Source organism: Callithrix jacchus, chromosome 4 (assembly GCF_049354715.1).
Source record: "Callithrix jacchus isolate 240 chromosome 4, calJac240_pri, whole genome shotgun sequence".
In the NCBI taxonomy this organism is placed as follows: Eukaryota; Metazoa; Chordata; class Mammalia; order Primates; family Cebidae; genus Callithrix; species Callithrix jacchus.
Window position 1 is genome coordinate 157,755,849 of NC_133505.1, and position 16,722 is coordinate 157,772,570.

Sequence of the window (16,722 nt, forward strand, 5' to 3'; positions counted from 1 at the left end):
ATAGCTTTCAATGCAGCCCAACACAAATTCATAAACTTTCTTAAAACGTCATGAAACCTTTAGCTCATCAGCTATCATTAGTGTTAGTGTATCTTATATGTGACCCAAGACAATTCTTCTTCTTCCAGGGTGGCCCAGGGAAGCGAAAAGATTAGACGTCCTTGGAAACTTTAGACATATCAGGAACCATATAGCTTTTCAAAATCACATATCTACACTTTTGCTAAGTTCTATGCTATGCAAATGACTGAAACTATACAAGGACTTACCTTGTAAGCTTGGAAGTGACATATTGGGCATTTGTGATTAAATTCTGAGACTATTCATTTAAAAATTGATATCAGCTCCTGGAATGTAACTTTTCGTTTTTTTTTTTTTTTCTTTTTTTAGATTTTTTGAGATAAAGTCTCACTCTGTTTGTCGCCCAGGCTGGAATGCAGTGGTGCAATCTTGGCTCACTGCAGACTTTGCCTCCCGGGTTCAAGCAATTCCCCAGCCTCAGCTTCTCAGTAGCTGGGACTATAGGCATGTGCCACCATGCCCATCTAACTTTTTTGTGTATTTTTAGTAGAAACAGGGTTTCATGTTGTTGGCCAGGCTAGTCTTGAACTCCTGATCTCAAGTCAAACTACCCACCTCAACCTCTCAAAGTGCTGGGATTACAGGCATGAGCCACTGTACCCGGATTCTTTTTCTTATTTCTCCATCACTTAAAGATAGAGGAATGAGAAAGGCCCGTTTCTTTTACATAGTAGTTGGACAAGATCTTAAGTACAGATCTCTAGTAGTTAAAACAAAACACAACCAATCTCTCTCATCCTCTAGATACTTGGCTTTCGCCTAAATGTGATTCATAAAGCTGAAGTGTTGCTAATCTTTAAATAATACCCAAGGGATATGATTACCCAACACACTAATACAATTTAAGAGTAGAGTGATCCAAAGAAGAAAATAATGTCTTCAAAAATGTTGCTATTAGAAATATTTCTTTTCTCTAAGGGAGGATGCAGGCTAAAGCATTTTGCGTGTGTGTTTACTTTTATAAATTTTCAAAGTGAGGAAGGCAGGAAAGTAGATATCTTCCCCCCCCCCCCCCACACACACACAGAGTTTCACTCTTGTTGTCTAGGCTGGAGTGCAGTGGTGCAATCTCAGTTTACCGCAGCCTCTACCTCACAGGTTCAAGCAATTCTCCTGCCTCAGCCTCCTGAGTAGCAGGAATTACAGGTATGCGCCACCACAACCGGCTAACTTTGTGTTTTTATTAGACAGGCGGTTTCACCATGTTGGTCAGGCTGGTCTCAAACTCCTGACCTTGGATGATCTGGCTGCCTTAGTCTCCCAAAGTGCGGGGATTATAGGAGTGAGCTACCGCGCCCAGCCAGTTCTATCACTTCTATGACAGAGAATTTTTAAATTATCAAAGAAGCCTGATATTTCATGTAACACTTTGCCCAGCCTTACCCCATGAGTATTTTCATCTGCTGTCTCACACTTTGCATCCACACGTGAAAATGCTTCTGCTTTTTATGGATTGTACGGTAAAGGTTTTAGATCCTTCTAGGCCAGGCTCCTGCTAACAACCCCAGCACTTTGGGAGGCCGAGGTGGGTGGATCAGTGAGACCAGGAGTTTGAGACCAGCCTGGCCAACATGGTGAAACCCAGTCTCTACTAAAAATACAGACATTAGCTGAGAGTGTTGGCAGGTGCCTGTGATCCGAGCTTCTCAGGAGACTGAGGCACAAGAATCACTTGAACGCAGGAGGTGGAGGTTGCAGTGAGCTGAGATCGTGCCACTGTACTACAGCCTGAGTGACAGAGACTCTGTCTCAAAAAAAAAAAAAAGATTTTAGATCCTTCTAATAAGATGAAGCCCACTGTGTCAAAAAATCTAGGCTAGGCATAGTGGCTCATGCTTGTAATCCCAGCACTTTGGGAGGCTGAGGCAGGTGGATCATGAGGTCAGGAGTTCAAGACCAGCCTGACCAATATGGTGTAACCCCCGTCTCTACTAAAAATGCAAGAATTAGCCAGGCGTGATGGCATTCACCTGTAATCCCAGCTACTCAAGAGGCTGAGGCAGGAGAATCACTTGAACTGGAAAGGTGGAGGTTGTAGTGAGCTGAGATCGGGCCGCTGCACTCCAGCCTGGGCAACAGAGTAAGACTCCATCTCAGAAAAAAAAAAAATCTAAAGGTTAGGATACGAAGTCATTCTGACAGATTACACTGTGGACTATATATCCCTGTTCCTTTCTTCTGAGCCTTATTTTCATGTTAATAGTTTAAGCTACATACTACATGTCAAGAACTTTATATACCATATCATATTTCATTATTTACAAAATTTTAGGTGGTTATTACCCACATTAATTAACAGGCCCAACATCGCAATTTCTAGCAAGAGGAAGAGACATGATTTTAACACAAGTCTGATTCTGGCCTAATCTGCAGTCTACGTTGCATCCACATTAAATATTTTATTTTATTTTTTTCCTTTTTGAGACAGAGTTTTGCTCTTGTTACCCAGACTGGAGTGCAATGGCGCGATCTTGGCTCACTGCAACCTCCGCCTCCTGGGTTCAGGCAATTCTCCTGCCTCAGCCTCCTGAGTAGCTGGGATTACAGGCACACGCCACCATGCCCAGCTAATTTTTTTGTATTTTTATGTGCTATATTACATTTTTTCAATCCATTTATCCCAGGTTAATAGCTTAGATGGTCATTTCTTTTTCTTTCTTTCTTTCTTTTTTTTGATATGGAGACTCACTATGTCACCCAGGCTGGAGTGCAGTAATGTGATCTTGGCTCACTGCAACCTCCACCTCCCAGGTTCAAGTGACTCTCCTGCCTCAGCCTCCTGAGTAGCTGGGACTACAGGTGTGCACCACCATGCCCAGATAATTATTGTATTTTTGGTAGAGATGGGGTTTTACCATGTTGACCAGGCTGGTCCTGAACTCCTGACCTCAGGTGATTCACCTGTCTCAGCCTTCCAAAGTGTTGGGATTACAGGCGTGAGCCACTGCGCCCAGCAGATGGCTGTTTCTCTACTTGTGAAGCAGGCCTGGTGAAGGGCCCCAAGGCTGTGCCAGAGGTGAGCAGCCTGCAACTGTGCCCTGACATCCTAACTTCCTTGGTGAAAAATAAGACCATTATTCTGGCTGTTACAAGGAGCAATTGGTTGGAAATGACAGTATGCTGAAAGTCTTGTTTTCCCTCCAATTTTTTACAGGGAAGGCTGGGGGTGGCTCTCAGAGAGGACATTTTGGTGGCCTCATTCAGGAAGATGATGTGAGTGTCCTTGCTGCAGCTCTGCGAATTCAGGTTTGTTTGAATAGCTCTTTGAGAATTTGAGCTTGGAAGTTTGAGGAATAGTTGCTAATGTTTTGTGAGTGTTTTCTGTTTACCAGCTACAGTGTTAAACACTTCACACACAGTGTTAGGCTTATCTGATAAATGAAGAAATGGTGATTTTGCAAAATGAAGTGAGTTGCCTGTGATCACGTGGCATGTGTGGGGCAGGGACCCATATTGGGGACTGCATATATGTTGTCTTGGGCTACGAAGTAAATTATCCCAAAATTTAGCAGCTCAAACACCAAGGCATTTATTATCCCACATTTTCTGCAAGTAAGAGGTTTGGCAGTAGATTAACAGATTACGTGGTGTGTAAGTCGATTCTTGCATTGCTGTGAAGAAATACTAGCTACTCAGGAGGCTTAGGCAGGAGGATGGCTTGAACCCAGGACATGGAGTTTGCAATGAGCTGAGGTCAGACCAGTGCACTCCAGTCTGGGTGACAGAGGGAGACTCAAAAAGAAGAAGAAGGAGGAGGAGGTGGAGGAGAAGGAGAGGAGGAAGAGGAAGAGGAGGGGGAGGGGAAGGAAGAAGAAGAAGGAGGAGGAGGAGGAGGAGGAAGGAAGAAGGAAGAAGAAAGAAGGAAGAAGAAATACCTGAGACTGGTTAATTTAGAAAGAAAAGATGTTTTTCCCTTCTCGCTTTGTCAAACAGGCTGGAGTGCAGTGTTGTGATGTTGGCTCACTGCAACCTCTGCCTCTGGGTTCAAGTGATTCTCATGCCTCAGGCTCCCAAATACCTGGGATACAGGCATGTACCACCATGCCCGACTAATTTTTGTACTTTTAGTAGAGACAGGGTTCCACCATGTTGGCCGGTCTGGTCTCGAACTCCTGGCCTCATGTGATCTACTTGTCTCGGCCTCCCAAAGTGCTGGAATTACAGGCATGAGCCACCTGGCCTGGCTTACTGTCCTGCAGGCTGTGGAGGAAGCATAACACAGGCATCTGCTTCTGAAGAGGCTTCACCAAGCTTCCAATAATGGCAGACAGTGAAGGAAAAGCAGGCATCTCACAAGGCAGGAACAGGAGCAGAGAGTGAGGGGGTTGTGCTATATACCTTTTTTTTTTGCCCCCCACTCCTGGTGCTATATACTTTCAAATGACCAGATCTCAGGAGAACTCACTCATTGTCACCAGGATGCTACCAAGGGGGATGATATTAAACCATCATTAGAAACCAGCCCCTGTGATCTGATCACCTCCACCAGGCCCCACTCTAACACTGGGGATTACATTTCAAGATGAGATTTGGGCAAGGACATACATCCAAACTGTATCAGATGGTTTTGGCTCAGGATCTCTCATGAAGTTGAAATGAAGATGTCAGATGGGGCTGCAGTCATCTGAGGGCTTGACTAGTGCTGGAAGATGTGTTTCCAAGAGGGTGTACTCACATGGCTATGGGCATGTGTATTTCATTCCTCACTGGCCATCAGCAGGATGCCATAGTTCCTCATCATGTTGACCTCTCTGTACGGCTGCCCCTAGTGTGGCAGCTAACTTCCCCACTATGAGTGATCCGAGGGAGGGAACTAGGAGAAATCTACAGAATGGATGACCTAGGTGCTAAGATTATGTGCCACCACTTCCTTTTTTCCAGAGTGTTAGAAGTAAATCACTAAATCCAGTTCACACTCAAGAGACAGAGAATTCTGCTCTCTTCTTCAAGATAGGAGTATTGAAGTATTTGTAGACATTTTTTCAAACCACCACCACCTGTGTGATCTGAAGTCCAAGGTCATCAGTGTTCTACCATATAAGCTGAGTGTTCTCATGGTGCTGGAGCCTGTAGTTATGGTGGCCTCTGGCAGTGACATTTAGTTCATTTCTTTCTTATGTACAGGGTAATACACAATTAAAACTCTTTACCTAAAAATGGGTCATTATATATTGTAAGGATTATAAGTGATATTTCCATCAAAGCTAAATTTTATTTTTATTTATTTTTATTTCATTTACTTATCATTTATATGCATACATAGCACTACTCAGTAATTCAATTGCTTGCTCTTTTATACCAACTACAGAAGGATGGTATTTGGAAGCTGGGCATCCAAGATGATCATTCATGCAGTCTTGTATTTTCTTCATTTTTCTTTCCTAAATGGCATGAAGAACCCATCAGTATAAGTTTATCCATGTGCATGATGTCTTTTGTGAACGCTTAATCTAGCTTCATTTATTTATTTATTTATTTATTTTGAGACAGGGTCTCACTGTGCCACCCAGGCTGGAGTGCAGTGGCGCAATTTCAGCTCACTGCAGCCTCCGCCTCCAGGTTCAAGCAATTCTCCTGCTTCAACCTCCTAGGTAGCTGGGTTTACAGGCACATGCCACCACATCCGGCTAATTTTTGTATTTTTAATAGAGATAAGATTTCACCATGTTGGCCAGGCTGTCTCAAACTCCTGACTTCAAGGGATCTGCCTGTCTCAGCCTCCCAAACTGCTGTGATTACAGGCATGAGTCACCTTGCCTGGCCTATTTATTTATTTATTTTTAAAGAGACACAATCTCAGCTAGGCTGGTGTTCAGTGGTGTGATCATGGCTCACTGTAGCCTAAAAATTCTAGGCTCAAATAATCCACCTCAGCCTCCCCAGTAGCTGGGATTATAGGTGTATTTACACCTGTATTTTTTAATAGTGTATTTTCTCATATTTTCCTGTTTTTTTTTTTAATTTAACAAAAATAATAGACATGGTCAGAATCTGAAGGGAACCGTAGAATTAAGCTGAATCATCAAGTCCATGTATGCATATTTAAGAAACAAAGCAGTTTCTTTTAATACTGTCAAATTCTTCAGTACAGTATTAATAGTCATATATTCTAACTAGCCATGCAGGTTTTCACCTTTTCCTTTTTAGGGAAAACCTACAACCCAATTGAATAAAAATATTCCTAACATCCCCTCGACTTATTGTGCAATTTTATAATCTTGTTTCATAACATCCATAAACAATATTTCCATGGTTTAAGTGCGTGCCCTGTCAGTGCTTACCATTCTAACATATGTTTTCCTCTCCGTCCTTGCTGAAGAATATGGTCAGTAGTGGAAGGAGATGGCTTCGTGAACAGCAGCACAGGCGGTGGAGACTTCCCTGCCTGAAACTTCAGCCTCTGTGCCCTGTGCCAAGGTAACACTGGTAATTTATTTACACTAATGTCAGTTCAGCACAGTGAATTCCATCCAGTTAGTCATGGGGAGAAGCACAACTCATGGTTCTGTGGTTTTGATGGTAGGTAATTTTCTCTATTCATGAAATTGCCATCCTATTTTCTCTATTGTAACTTCTCCAAAATTAACTCATAATGAATGTATTACTGACTGTGTTCTGTCACTTCCAAAAAGGCATAATTTTTCATTTAATTTCAGTGATGTTTTCTACATTATATGGCAGTATTTTTTCTTTTTCTTTTTTTTTTGTTCTGAGATGGAATCTTTTTCTGTTGCCCAGAATGGAGTGCAATAGCATGATCTCAGCTCACTGCCATCTCCCAGGTTCAAGCAATTCTCCTGCCTCAGCCTCCCGAGTAGCTGGGATTACAGGTGCATGTAACCATGCCCAGCTAATTTTTGTATTTTTAGTAGATATGGGACTTTTGGCATCTTGGTCAGGCTGGTCTTGAACTCCTGACCTCAGGTGATCTGCGCACCTCGGCCTCCCAAAGTCATCAGTCACTGCACCCAGCCTAGCCGTGTTTTTTCTTCTTAGTCATCCATAAAGTAATGGCTTTAAATGTGACAAAATATGGTAATATTTGGAATGTGCTTTTCAGTGTCAGAAATGCCCAGCACATATATATCCACTTGGTCTTAAGGACCATGTAGGTTTCTACTCTGGGGATAAATGACCACTCAAACAAAACATCATTCCACGTGGGAACTGAGCTCAGCTTTCTTCAGAACGATCTGATAGGATAGTCTGTGTTCGTCAAGGTGGGTATTTTACTCATAGTGCTCTTTGATGAGGTCTAAGCTACATATTCTAGCTATAAGTTTGGAAATATAAACATAGTGTCAGCATGTGGTTTAGAATGATTGGGTAGGGATGACATCGGAGCCAGAGAGCCGCCTTTTCCAGCCTGATGCTGAGTCATCTGTGTCTGCCCCACTCCATGGAATTGGCCCCACCCTCATTATCCAGGTATGCATGATGCCAAGTGTGCATCCCCAGGTAATCTCATCCAGCAACGTTGGAATGCACAGAGTGCTGAGGAGATAAATTTCCTCTAGTAAGTGACTCTTTTTTTTTTTTCTTTATTTGAGACAGAGTGTTGCTCTGTCATCCATGCTGGAGTGAAGTGGCTTACTGCAACCTCCACATCCCAGGTTCAAGCAATTCTCCTCTCTCAGCCTCCTGAGTAGCTAGGACTACAGGCACACACCACCACACCCGGCTAATTTTTGTATTTTTAATAGAGATGGGGTTTCACCATATTGGTCAGGTTAGTTCAAACTCCTGACCTCAGGTATTCCATCCACCTTGGCCTCCCAAAGTGCTGGGATTACAGGCATGAGCCACTGCGTCGGGCCGACTCATTTTTTACCTGATAACCAGGTGCTTTATAGAATTGAACTCCATTTCCTTTGGCAGCCAGACAAGCACCCTGGTTCGATTCTACCCACCAGGAGGGTGTGACTCTCCAGGCCACGTTTTCATCCCTGCAATGGACGCAACATCTCAATTAATGAATGCTCTCTGTTTATTAATTACGCAAGTTGCAATGAGGAATGCTATTCTTTGTAATATCATCCCTGGACTTGTGCAATCTCTTTCATTAAATATCTTATTTTAGAGTTATTTATGTTGTTATGAGACCTTAGATTTTAAAAGTAAATGAATAATTTCTACTTAAAAAGAGCTAAAAAAGATTAAAATAGATTCCACCAAATTGTGTACCAAAGTTTTGATGTAAATTCTTCTTGTTTAACCAACAATTCTTTAAATAATTAAAGCCTGTTCTCCCCCAAGAAGAATTTACATTGAAACTTTGAAACCATTGATTTCTAGACCCACTGGGCAAAGAGAAGCAGGTCAAGTAGTTTATAAATCACCCAAAAAATCATGACAGTATCACCCAGACTTTTTAGCTAGTAAAGAGAAAACTTTACAGGTCTTTGTTTTGTTTTGTGACAGAGCCTTCCTCTGTTGCCCAGGCTGGAGTGCAGTGGCTCGATCCCTGCTCACTGTAACCTCCGCCTCCTGGGTTCAAGTGAGGACATCTGGCTAATTTTTGTATTTTTAATAGAGACAGGGATTCACCATGTTTGCCAGGCTGGTATTGAACTGTGGACCTCAAGTGATCAGCCCTCCTTGTGCCCCCAAAGTGCTGAGCGTACAGGCTTGAGCCACCATACCTGGCCTGTATTGTTTTTGTTTGTTTGCTTTTTGAGACAGAGTCTTGCTCTGCCATTCAGGCTGGTGTGCAGGGGTGCGATCTCAGCTCACCTCGATCTCAGCTCACCTCAACCTCCGCCTCCCAGGTTCAAGTGATTTTCCTGTGTTGGCCTCCCAAGTAGCTGGGACTACAGGTGTTCACCACCACACCTGGCTAATTTATTTGTATTTTTAGTAGAGATGGGGTTTTGCTATGTTGGTCAGGCTGATCTCAGTCTCCTGGACTCAAGTGATCCTCCTGCCCTGGTCTCCCAAAGTGGTGAGATTACAGGCATGAGCCACTCCATCCTGCTAAAAGCTTACACATTATCCAAGATTAAGCTCTTCAATTTAGGAGATTGTGGGAAGAGAGAGACAGAAAAAAGTTATAGTCAGGAAGGTAAAACAGCGTAGGAGTCTAGAAAGGAAAGGTTGGATGGGTGGAGGCCTGGAAGGGAGTACTCAGCAGGCCTTAGGCGGATTATCTGAACTCCCAGCTTCTCTGCTGCCCTTTGGAGAAGTCTGGATAGAGGTGTGTTTGCTTTTGCCTCTTACCCCCAGGTTAGACCCCCACAAGATCCTGGAGGAGAGTCTAGGATGGTCTCAACACTGTGGGTAAATTGTTCGCAGTAGCTACAGAAACATCAGGGCCAAGGGGCTGACTAAAGTCCGATGAGGGGGTCATCTGCCCACTGCAAGGAGGCAGATCACAACACAAATAAGTATTCCAGGGTAAGTCAAGGAATAGCTGTCATCTCCGATGCCACATTTAAGAGCAGTTCACTGCTGCCTGCTCTTCCTGGGTTAGTTTTGCTGCTGGGGGAACAGGTATGCCTTCCATCTCTCACTCACACACAGTCAGACACATGAATGGCCTGACTCACCAGCAAAGAAATGACTGAGCACATGAGCCCCAGAGGGGTTCTCCCTGAAGAGTCCAGCACTGCACATGCTGGTATCCAGACCACTCCTGTAAGATGAGCAAGGGTGGCCAGTAAAATAGAGGAGTTCAGTTACTGCCCAGTGACAGACACTCTGGAGCTTCTACAATTTCCTGTCTGAACTTGGACTCAGTTCACTAGGCCCTTCTACCAACAGTTATGTAATTAATTCAGTATTTTGAAATATGATTTTAGACTGTAAATAGAAAAGAGAGGGGGAAGCGTGGACTCAGATGAAATAGCATTTCCACATTTTTCCTTTTTTTTTGTACTTAATCTCCAGTGTGATAATAATGTCCACATTTTTGAAAAGCCAAGAGAAACATGTGGCTAGCCCAACAGGAGATGGTTATTCGATGGCCCTCTATTCATGGCTAATGAATACCGTGAAGGCCCACAGAGAGCATTTTGCCCTGCAGTGGAATTGCACTTGCAGGAGGCCTTTGGACACATTATCATATAAAATTCTTCTCTGAATGGCATAGGTGTTATGCTTCCACCTGGACACAATTCTAGGATCTTTGTAAACTTTTTGGAGTTGCGTTTCTAAAATGATGCACCATTTTCTCATACACATTAATCGTTAGCAGTTGTGCTTTATTACTGCCTGGGAGAAGGGACCCCAAAGCAATTGCATTGATTTCATTGTTGGCGGGATGTGTGGCTGTTTTCACTCCAGTTGCGACCACCTAAGCTGAGACGCCTCTTGCCTCTTTTATGTTGTCTTTCCCCTCAGTGACATTGAGATTTCAAGAGCACAGACTCCAAAAGCTGTGGATGTCCTTGCCAAGGAGATTGGATTGCTTTCAGATGAAATTGAAATCTATGGCAAAAGCAAAGCCAAAGTCCGTTTGTCTGTGCTGGAGAGGTTGAAGGACCAAGCAGATGGGAAATACGTCTTAGTTGCTGGGTAAGAGGCCGTCTGACATCTACTTTACCAAGCAGACGTATCTATGAAACGCTTCCCCATGTATCTCTGTCCTCAGGCCCCTCAGTCCATCCTCTTCTCACATTTGACGTTTTGTCCATTTCATTTGGCGTGAGATAAGTTTTCATTTTCTGTGCAGAGAAAATTAGTCAGCTCTACAAAATATAAAGTCGAGTTGCAGTGCTTCGTCTTTGTTTCTCATACTGTGTTGTTATTTCCCCTGCTCCTCCTTGGCTTTTTAAATTTCATTATAAAAAATCAAATTGTGAATCGAAAGTAAAATATTTTGAATGGTGCAGTTTGTTTTGTGCATTCTGCTTAGAAATAATATTTTAATGGAGAAGGTACAGATAATCGTGGGAAACATGTTTCCTGTTAATATCCTTGATCTTGTTTATATATTCACATGACAAAAACCCATTATTTCCCTTTTCCTGCATTTCAAAATTAATGTTGGGCCATTTTCACTTGTGTTGGTTATTTTATAAAAGATACATTTGTAGTTTTTGTGAAAAGGACTGTTTGCCTTTTTTGTCTTCTTTTTTAAAAAGAAATACTTTCACTAGCTGAAAGGATGATAGAAAGCAAGGGATTTCAAATATTTATTTAATGTGACCCTAGGGAACATCATGGGACCATATAAATTCCTTTGTTGCCTTGAAATTTTATTGCAGTGACTTGCTTATGATGTATCGGCTAAGGCTTCAGGCACCAAAACCTATTTGTAAGGCAGAGACATTTCTAGTAACTGGACCTGACTCCTACTTAGCCTTGTTTTTACATATTTAATTATCAATGTAAGTGCTTTTTTCTTTATTTCTTTTTCTGGTTATAATAACAATGTAGTTTCATTTTAGAAATATTCTAAAAATTCAGAAAACAGAAGTAAAAAAGTAAAACATCCCAAACCCTAGCACCCAGAGGAAACAACTGTTGACCTCTGAGGGCTGTTTTGACACTGATGGTCTCGCATCCATGAGATCACACTAGGCATGCTACTCTATAAGCAGCCTGGTTATTCAACCATATATGGTGTACTGAACTCCATGTGAGTGAGTATAAAGCAATGTTACCATTTTTCATGACAACATAACATTCCATCACTCACATCCCAGATTCTTTTTTTTTTTTTTTGAGACAGAATCTCATTCTGTTGCCAAGGCTGGAGTGCAGTGGCACAGTCTCAGCTTACTGTAACCTCTCCCTCCCGGATTCAAGTGATTCTCCTGCCTCAGCCTCCTGAGTAGCTAGGATTACAGACTCCCACCACAACACCTAGCTAAGTTTTATATTTTTACTAGATACGGGATTTCAGCATGTTGGCCAAGCTGGTCTTGAACTCCTGACCTCAAGTGATCCGCCCCTCTTAGCCTCCCAAAGTGCTGGGATTACAGGAGTGAACCACTGCTTCCAGCTACATCCCAGATTCTTAAATGTGTTGGGGAAGCAGGGGCTGGGAGAGTAGCAAAAATGCCCAGGGTAAGGGTGGAGATCCCATCTTACACATCTTCTGGCACCTCTAGTTCCATCGACAAGTGGTACCCTGGCCCAGCCACTGATAATGCTGAGTGTTTCTAATTGTTCAAATGCATTGATGCAGAAAAATAATTTGAACATAGAATAGGGATGTTCCACAACTTATTTGACCAATTTTCTGTTGATGGGCAATTGAAGGGTTCCCAATTTTTGCCATTGGAAACTGCTAGAATTCACAACCCTGGGCATGTGGATTTGTGTGTCTCTTCCATTATCTCCTAAGGAAAAATCTCCAGAGGTGAGTTCAATTATTTATAACTGTAAATAAAGCAAAAATATCATCCAAAACAATATCACCTCTTTAATGATATAGTGATTTCTTCATATCCCCTTCCCACTTTCCTCTTCTCTTCTTCTCTTTGTTTAGGTATTCTTTTTTTTTTTTTTTTTTTTTTTTGAGACGATGTAGCCCACGCTGGAGTACACTGGTGCGATCTCGGCTCTCGGCACACTGCAACCTCTGCACCCCTCCCACCCCCAGGTTCAAGCAATTCTCCTGCCTCAGCTTCCCAAGTAGCTGAGATTCCAGGCATGCACCACCATGCCTGGATAAGTTTTTTCCTGTTTTTTTAGAGAGGGGTTTTCACTACGTTGGCCAGGCTCGCCTTCCATCTCCTGGCCTCTAGTGGTCCACCCCCCTCATCCACCCAAAGTGCTGGGATTAGAGGTGTGAGCCACTGTGCCCAGCCTCTGCAGGTTTTTTGTAAGAGGGACAGATAGCCAGGGCTTCTCAGAATCCCTGAGCAGCTGGTGTTATAAGGAATTCATTTTTGCTGCACACCTCACTCAGTTGTCTGTGGCTTAACCCTTCTCCCTCAGGCTTCCAGGCTCACTGCAGTTAGATTCCTGAGTCCCTTTCCAATCTAGAGCCCCAAACTTAATGTCCGCATAACTGAGTGCGGGAAAGTTCCTTGCTGATGGGAGGGGGTTGGCTCCACCTGCAGTCATCCCCTGTGGGCCTAAAACTCTGCAAGGAGCTACCTCTGGTTAGATTGGCTCTGGGATCTCAAAGTTTGGGACACAGTTTAGTCAGGGTAGCTTTTTTTTTTTGCTTTTGAGACGGAGTTTCACTCTTGTTGCCCAGGCTGGAGGGCAATGGTGCGATCTTGGCTTGCCACAACCTCCGCCTCCCAACCTCAGGTGATCTGCCCATCTTGGCCTCCCAGCATGCTAAGATTACAGGCATGAGCCACCGTGCCCGGCCCAGGGTTGCTTTTATGGCAGTATGCTTGATGCATGTTTGTTTGCAATGAATAAACAAACTCTTCGCCATTAAGACCTTTAAAAAGCATTTGATTTATGGAATTGGTTCCCTTCTTCCAGGCTTCATGTGATCTTGGTAGGTGGGTTTGCAGGTTTTCTCAACCTGTTTAGATAGGAACACTTGAGGAAAACTGAGTAGAATGTGTTGTCTGTTTATGAAGGAAGAATCATGCAGCAGATTTTCTTATCCAGGGCCTCTGCTTTACTCTATTTTGGGCTTGTCCATCAAATCAGAAATCCAGACACGGATGGCCCTGTCCTTAGCTAGGAACACAAAACTGATACTTCTCAAACAAAGCTATGATGTACTGTTGTCAGGTTGCTTACTTCTCATCTAAGCTGAGCCTCCAGCCTCATGCTGGAGAATGCTAGCTGGCATGGCTCTCCAGGGTTACAGCCAATGTGTCCATGGCCAGTAGAATATTTCTCCACGTTGGCTCTTTGCTGGCATTAACATGTATAATCGAGCTGAAGTTGGCCTGCCATGTTGGAAATAGAAAAGAGATAAAACATGAATTTTCAAGATCAGATTAAACACCAAGAGATCAATAATTCTTTTTCTGAAATTGCGATATATATTCCTTTACCTAACAAAGACCTTTGAAGGAACAAAAATTAAATGGCCTGTCTCTATTTTAAAAACTAAATCAGAAAAAAAAACACCATGCAGGTAAGATTATGATATACATATGCATTTGTGGCAGAGCTTGAAGATTTTTAGGAAATAGCCACACTGGCCTTTTCCCTTACACTGGATTGTGTAAGGGAAGAATGAACATTTATTGTGTTCTCTCCAACACAATAAATGGTATACTTTTTAGGGCTGTAAACTATCATTAATATCAAATTCTTTAAATGCTGAATGATTGAGATCAATTTAGGCCACAGGCAAATATTTTATCTATAGTCTAAAGTGGGCCTGGCATGGTGGCTTGTGCTTATAATCCAGTTACTCAGGAGGCTGAGGTGGGTGGAACACTTGAGGGCAAGAGTTCAAGACCAGCCTGAGTAACATAGCAAGACCCATCTTTAAAAAATACGAGTAGCTAAAAGCAGCACTGGTTTAAAGCAGCATTTCTAATATAATGTGAAAAGGCAATTTGAAATGAAAATCACCTTCACGTTTCTTCATTTGACCAGGTCAAGAGTTAGGGGGAAATGATGTTATCAAAGGATTATATGCACTGTTACAGCTTCTTTCAAAATATAAATGATCCCTCCATTAAATGGAGAATTATTTCCTTTTTCTGAAAGTCTTTTTTTAATTCTGAAAATAATATTAGCTTATTGTAAAAAATTTAATATAAAGAAAAGTAAAAAAAAAAGGAGATAGCTACATCTCTTATAACTCTAGATTTTATTTATACATTCATCCTTTGTACATATTGAGATCATGCAATAATTCTATTTTTGTCCTACCCTTTTCTCTAAAACTATAACATAAATATTTTTCCATGGTTTAGAAGAATTCAAATACCCAAAAAAATTTTAAATAAAACTAAATAACAATATACGTGTTATTATATATTCGAATTTATGTAGAAATGTGATTTAAATATATCAGCAATGGGATTAAAATATAAAACAATGAGATTAAAAAAAAATCTTCTATTAATAACCCAAATGCAGAACAGATTAATTCGTTTAAGAAGCCGTTCTTCAAACTTTAGGATTTCTTACTCAGTCAGAATCATCTGCATTTCATCAAGTACACATCAGATGGTATTTACACCTACACATCACTTTATTTGCTTTGCCTGACAAAAGGAAAAGTATTGGGAATTGTTCAGGGAAATATGCCAAAAGAATCTTAGAGACTCTTGAGTTTTACATATTTTCCCCGTTACACTAATGAAAAGGAATTTTGTTTGAGAACTTGACTTGGAGTGCAGATGCGGGGCATTTGAATCTCAGTTTCCATCAGGCCTGTACCCATTTCTGTGCAGAAGTTTCTAGAATTTCCCTGAATTGGTTGGACAGAGCAGCTAAAAAAAGCAGCCCAATCTGATCTGGGAATGGACTGATTTCACATTTAAAAAAAAATTAAAATCATTCACATTACTTTATCTTGTTTCTTTCTTTTTTTCTTTTTCTTTTTTTTTTCTGCAGAGGGCCAAATACCTGACTGGATTTTTACAAAAATGTTTCAACCCATTATTTTGGTACAGTGTAAAAATAATCTTTACTGGATTTTCTAAGGTTTTGCTTTTCTACCTTGAGTAACTGTCTGTGAGATTTTCTTTTATTTGCACAGCTTGGAGAATAAAACATAAGTATTTAGAAGAAAGTACCTACCATGGGGCCTTTGAAATGTTTACCTAAATCAAGTGTAATGAGAAACATCACCAAATGCACTGTGGAGTTTATCGTTAGATCAAAATCCTCCTAGAGACTGGGCGTGGTAGCTCACGCCTATAATCCCAGCACTTCGGGAGGCCGAGGTGGGCGGATCACGAGGTCAAGAGATCGAGACCATCCTGGTCAACATGGTGAAACCCCGTCTCTACTAAAAATACAAAAACTAGCTGGGCATGGTGGCACATGCCTGTAATCCCAGCTACTCGGGAGGCTGAGACAGGAGAATTGCTTGAACCCAGGAGGTGGAAGTTGCGGTGAGCCGAGATCGCGTCATTGCACTCCAGCCTGGGTAACAAGAGCGAAACTCCATCTCAAAAAAAAAAAAATCCCTCCCAGACCCTAAAGATGCCTGGGATGGATGATTTCTGTTCATATGCTACTTGAGCATGTAGTTTTGGGTGCATGGTTAGGCCCATGGCAAATGGCAGTGGTACCATTCAACAAGATTCTGGGTCTTGAGAATAGTTCAAAGTTTTATCACTTCTCTCTGTATAAGCCATCTTTTTGACCTTTGAGTAAATTATAAACTACTTTCCAGATTATGTCCAAATGGTCACGGGTACTTTGACAATTTTTACTGTAGCTGCCAATAAATAATACTCATCTTAAAAAAGATGTTATTCTGGCTGGGCATGGTGGCTCCCACCTGTAATCCCAGCACTTTGGGAGGCCGAGGCAGGTGGATCATTGAGGTCAGGAGTTCAAGACCAGCCTGACCAACATGGTGAAACTCCGTTTCTACTAAAAATATAAAAATTAGCCGGACATGGTATCGGGCACCTGTAATCCCAGCTTCTTGGGAGGGTGAGGCAGGAGAATTGCTTGAGCCTGGGAGGCGGGGGTTGCAGTGAGTAGAGATTCTACCACTACACTCCAGCTTGGATGACAGAGCGAAACTCCTTCTCAAAAAAAAAAAGAAAAGAAAAAGGCATCATTCCATTGTCAATTCTCTTT

General features: G+C 42.1%; 1 protein-coding gene across 16 annotated transcripts in view; it reads left to right on the forward strand.

The window, feature by feature from the left end:
- The window catches only part of MTHFD1L (methylenetetrahydrofolate dehydrogenase (NADP+ dependent) 1 like), a 233,277-nt gene that overhangs the window by 50,948 nt on the left and 165,607 nt on the right, over positions 1 to 16,722 (forward strand). For all 16 annotated transcript variants that reach the window (XM_078370293.1, XM_035296968.3, XM_078370294.1 and 13 more), the window contains exons 9-11: positions 3,236 to 3,327; positions 6,401 to 6,498; positions 10,420 to 10,593. In XM_078370293.1, coding sequence (XP_078226419.1) covers positions 3,236 to 3,327; positions 6,401 to 6,498; positions 10,420 to 10,593 — 364 coding nt within the window. The remainder of the gene's footprint in view (positions 1 to 3,235; positions 3,328 to 6,400; positions 6,499 to 10,419; positions 10,594 to 16,722) is intronic.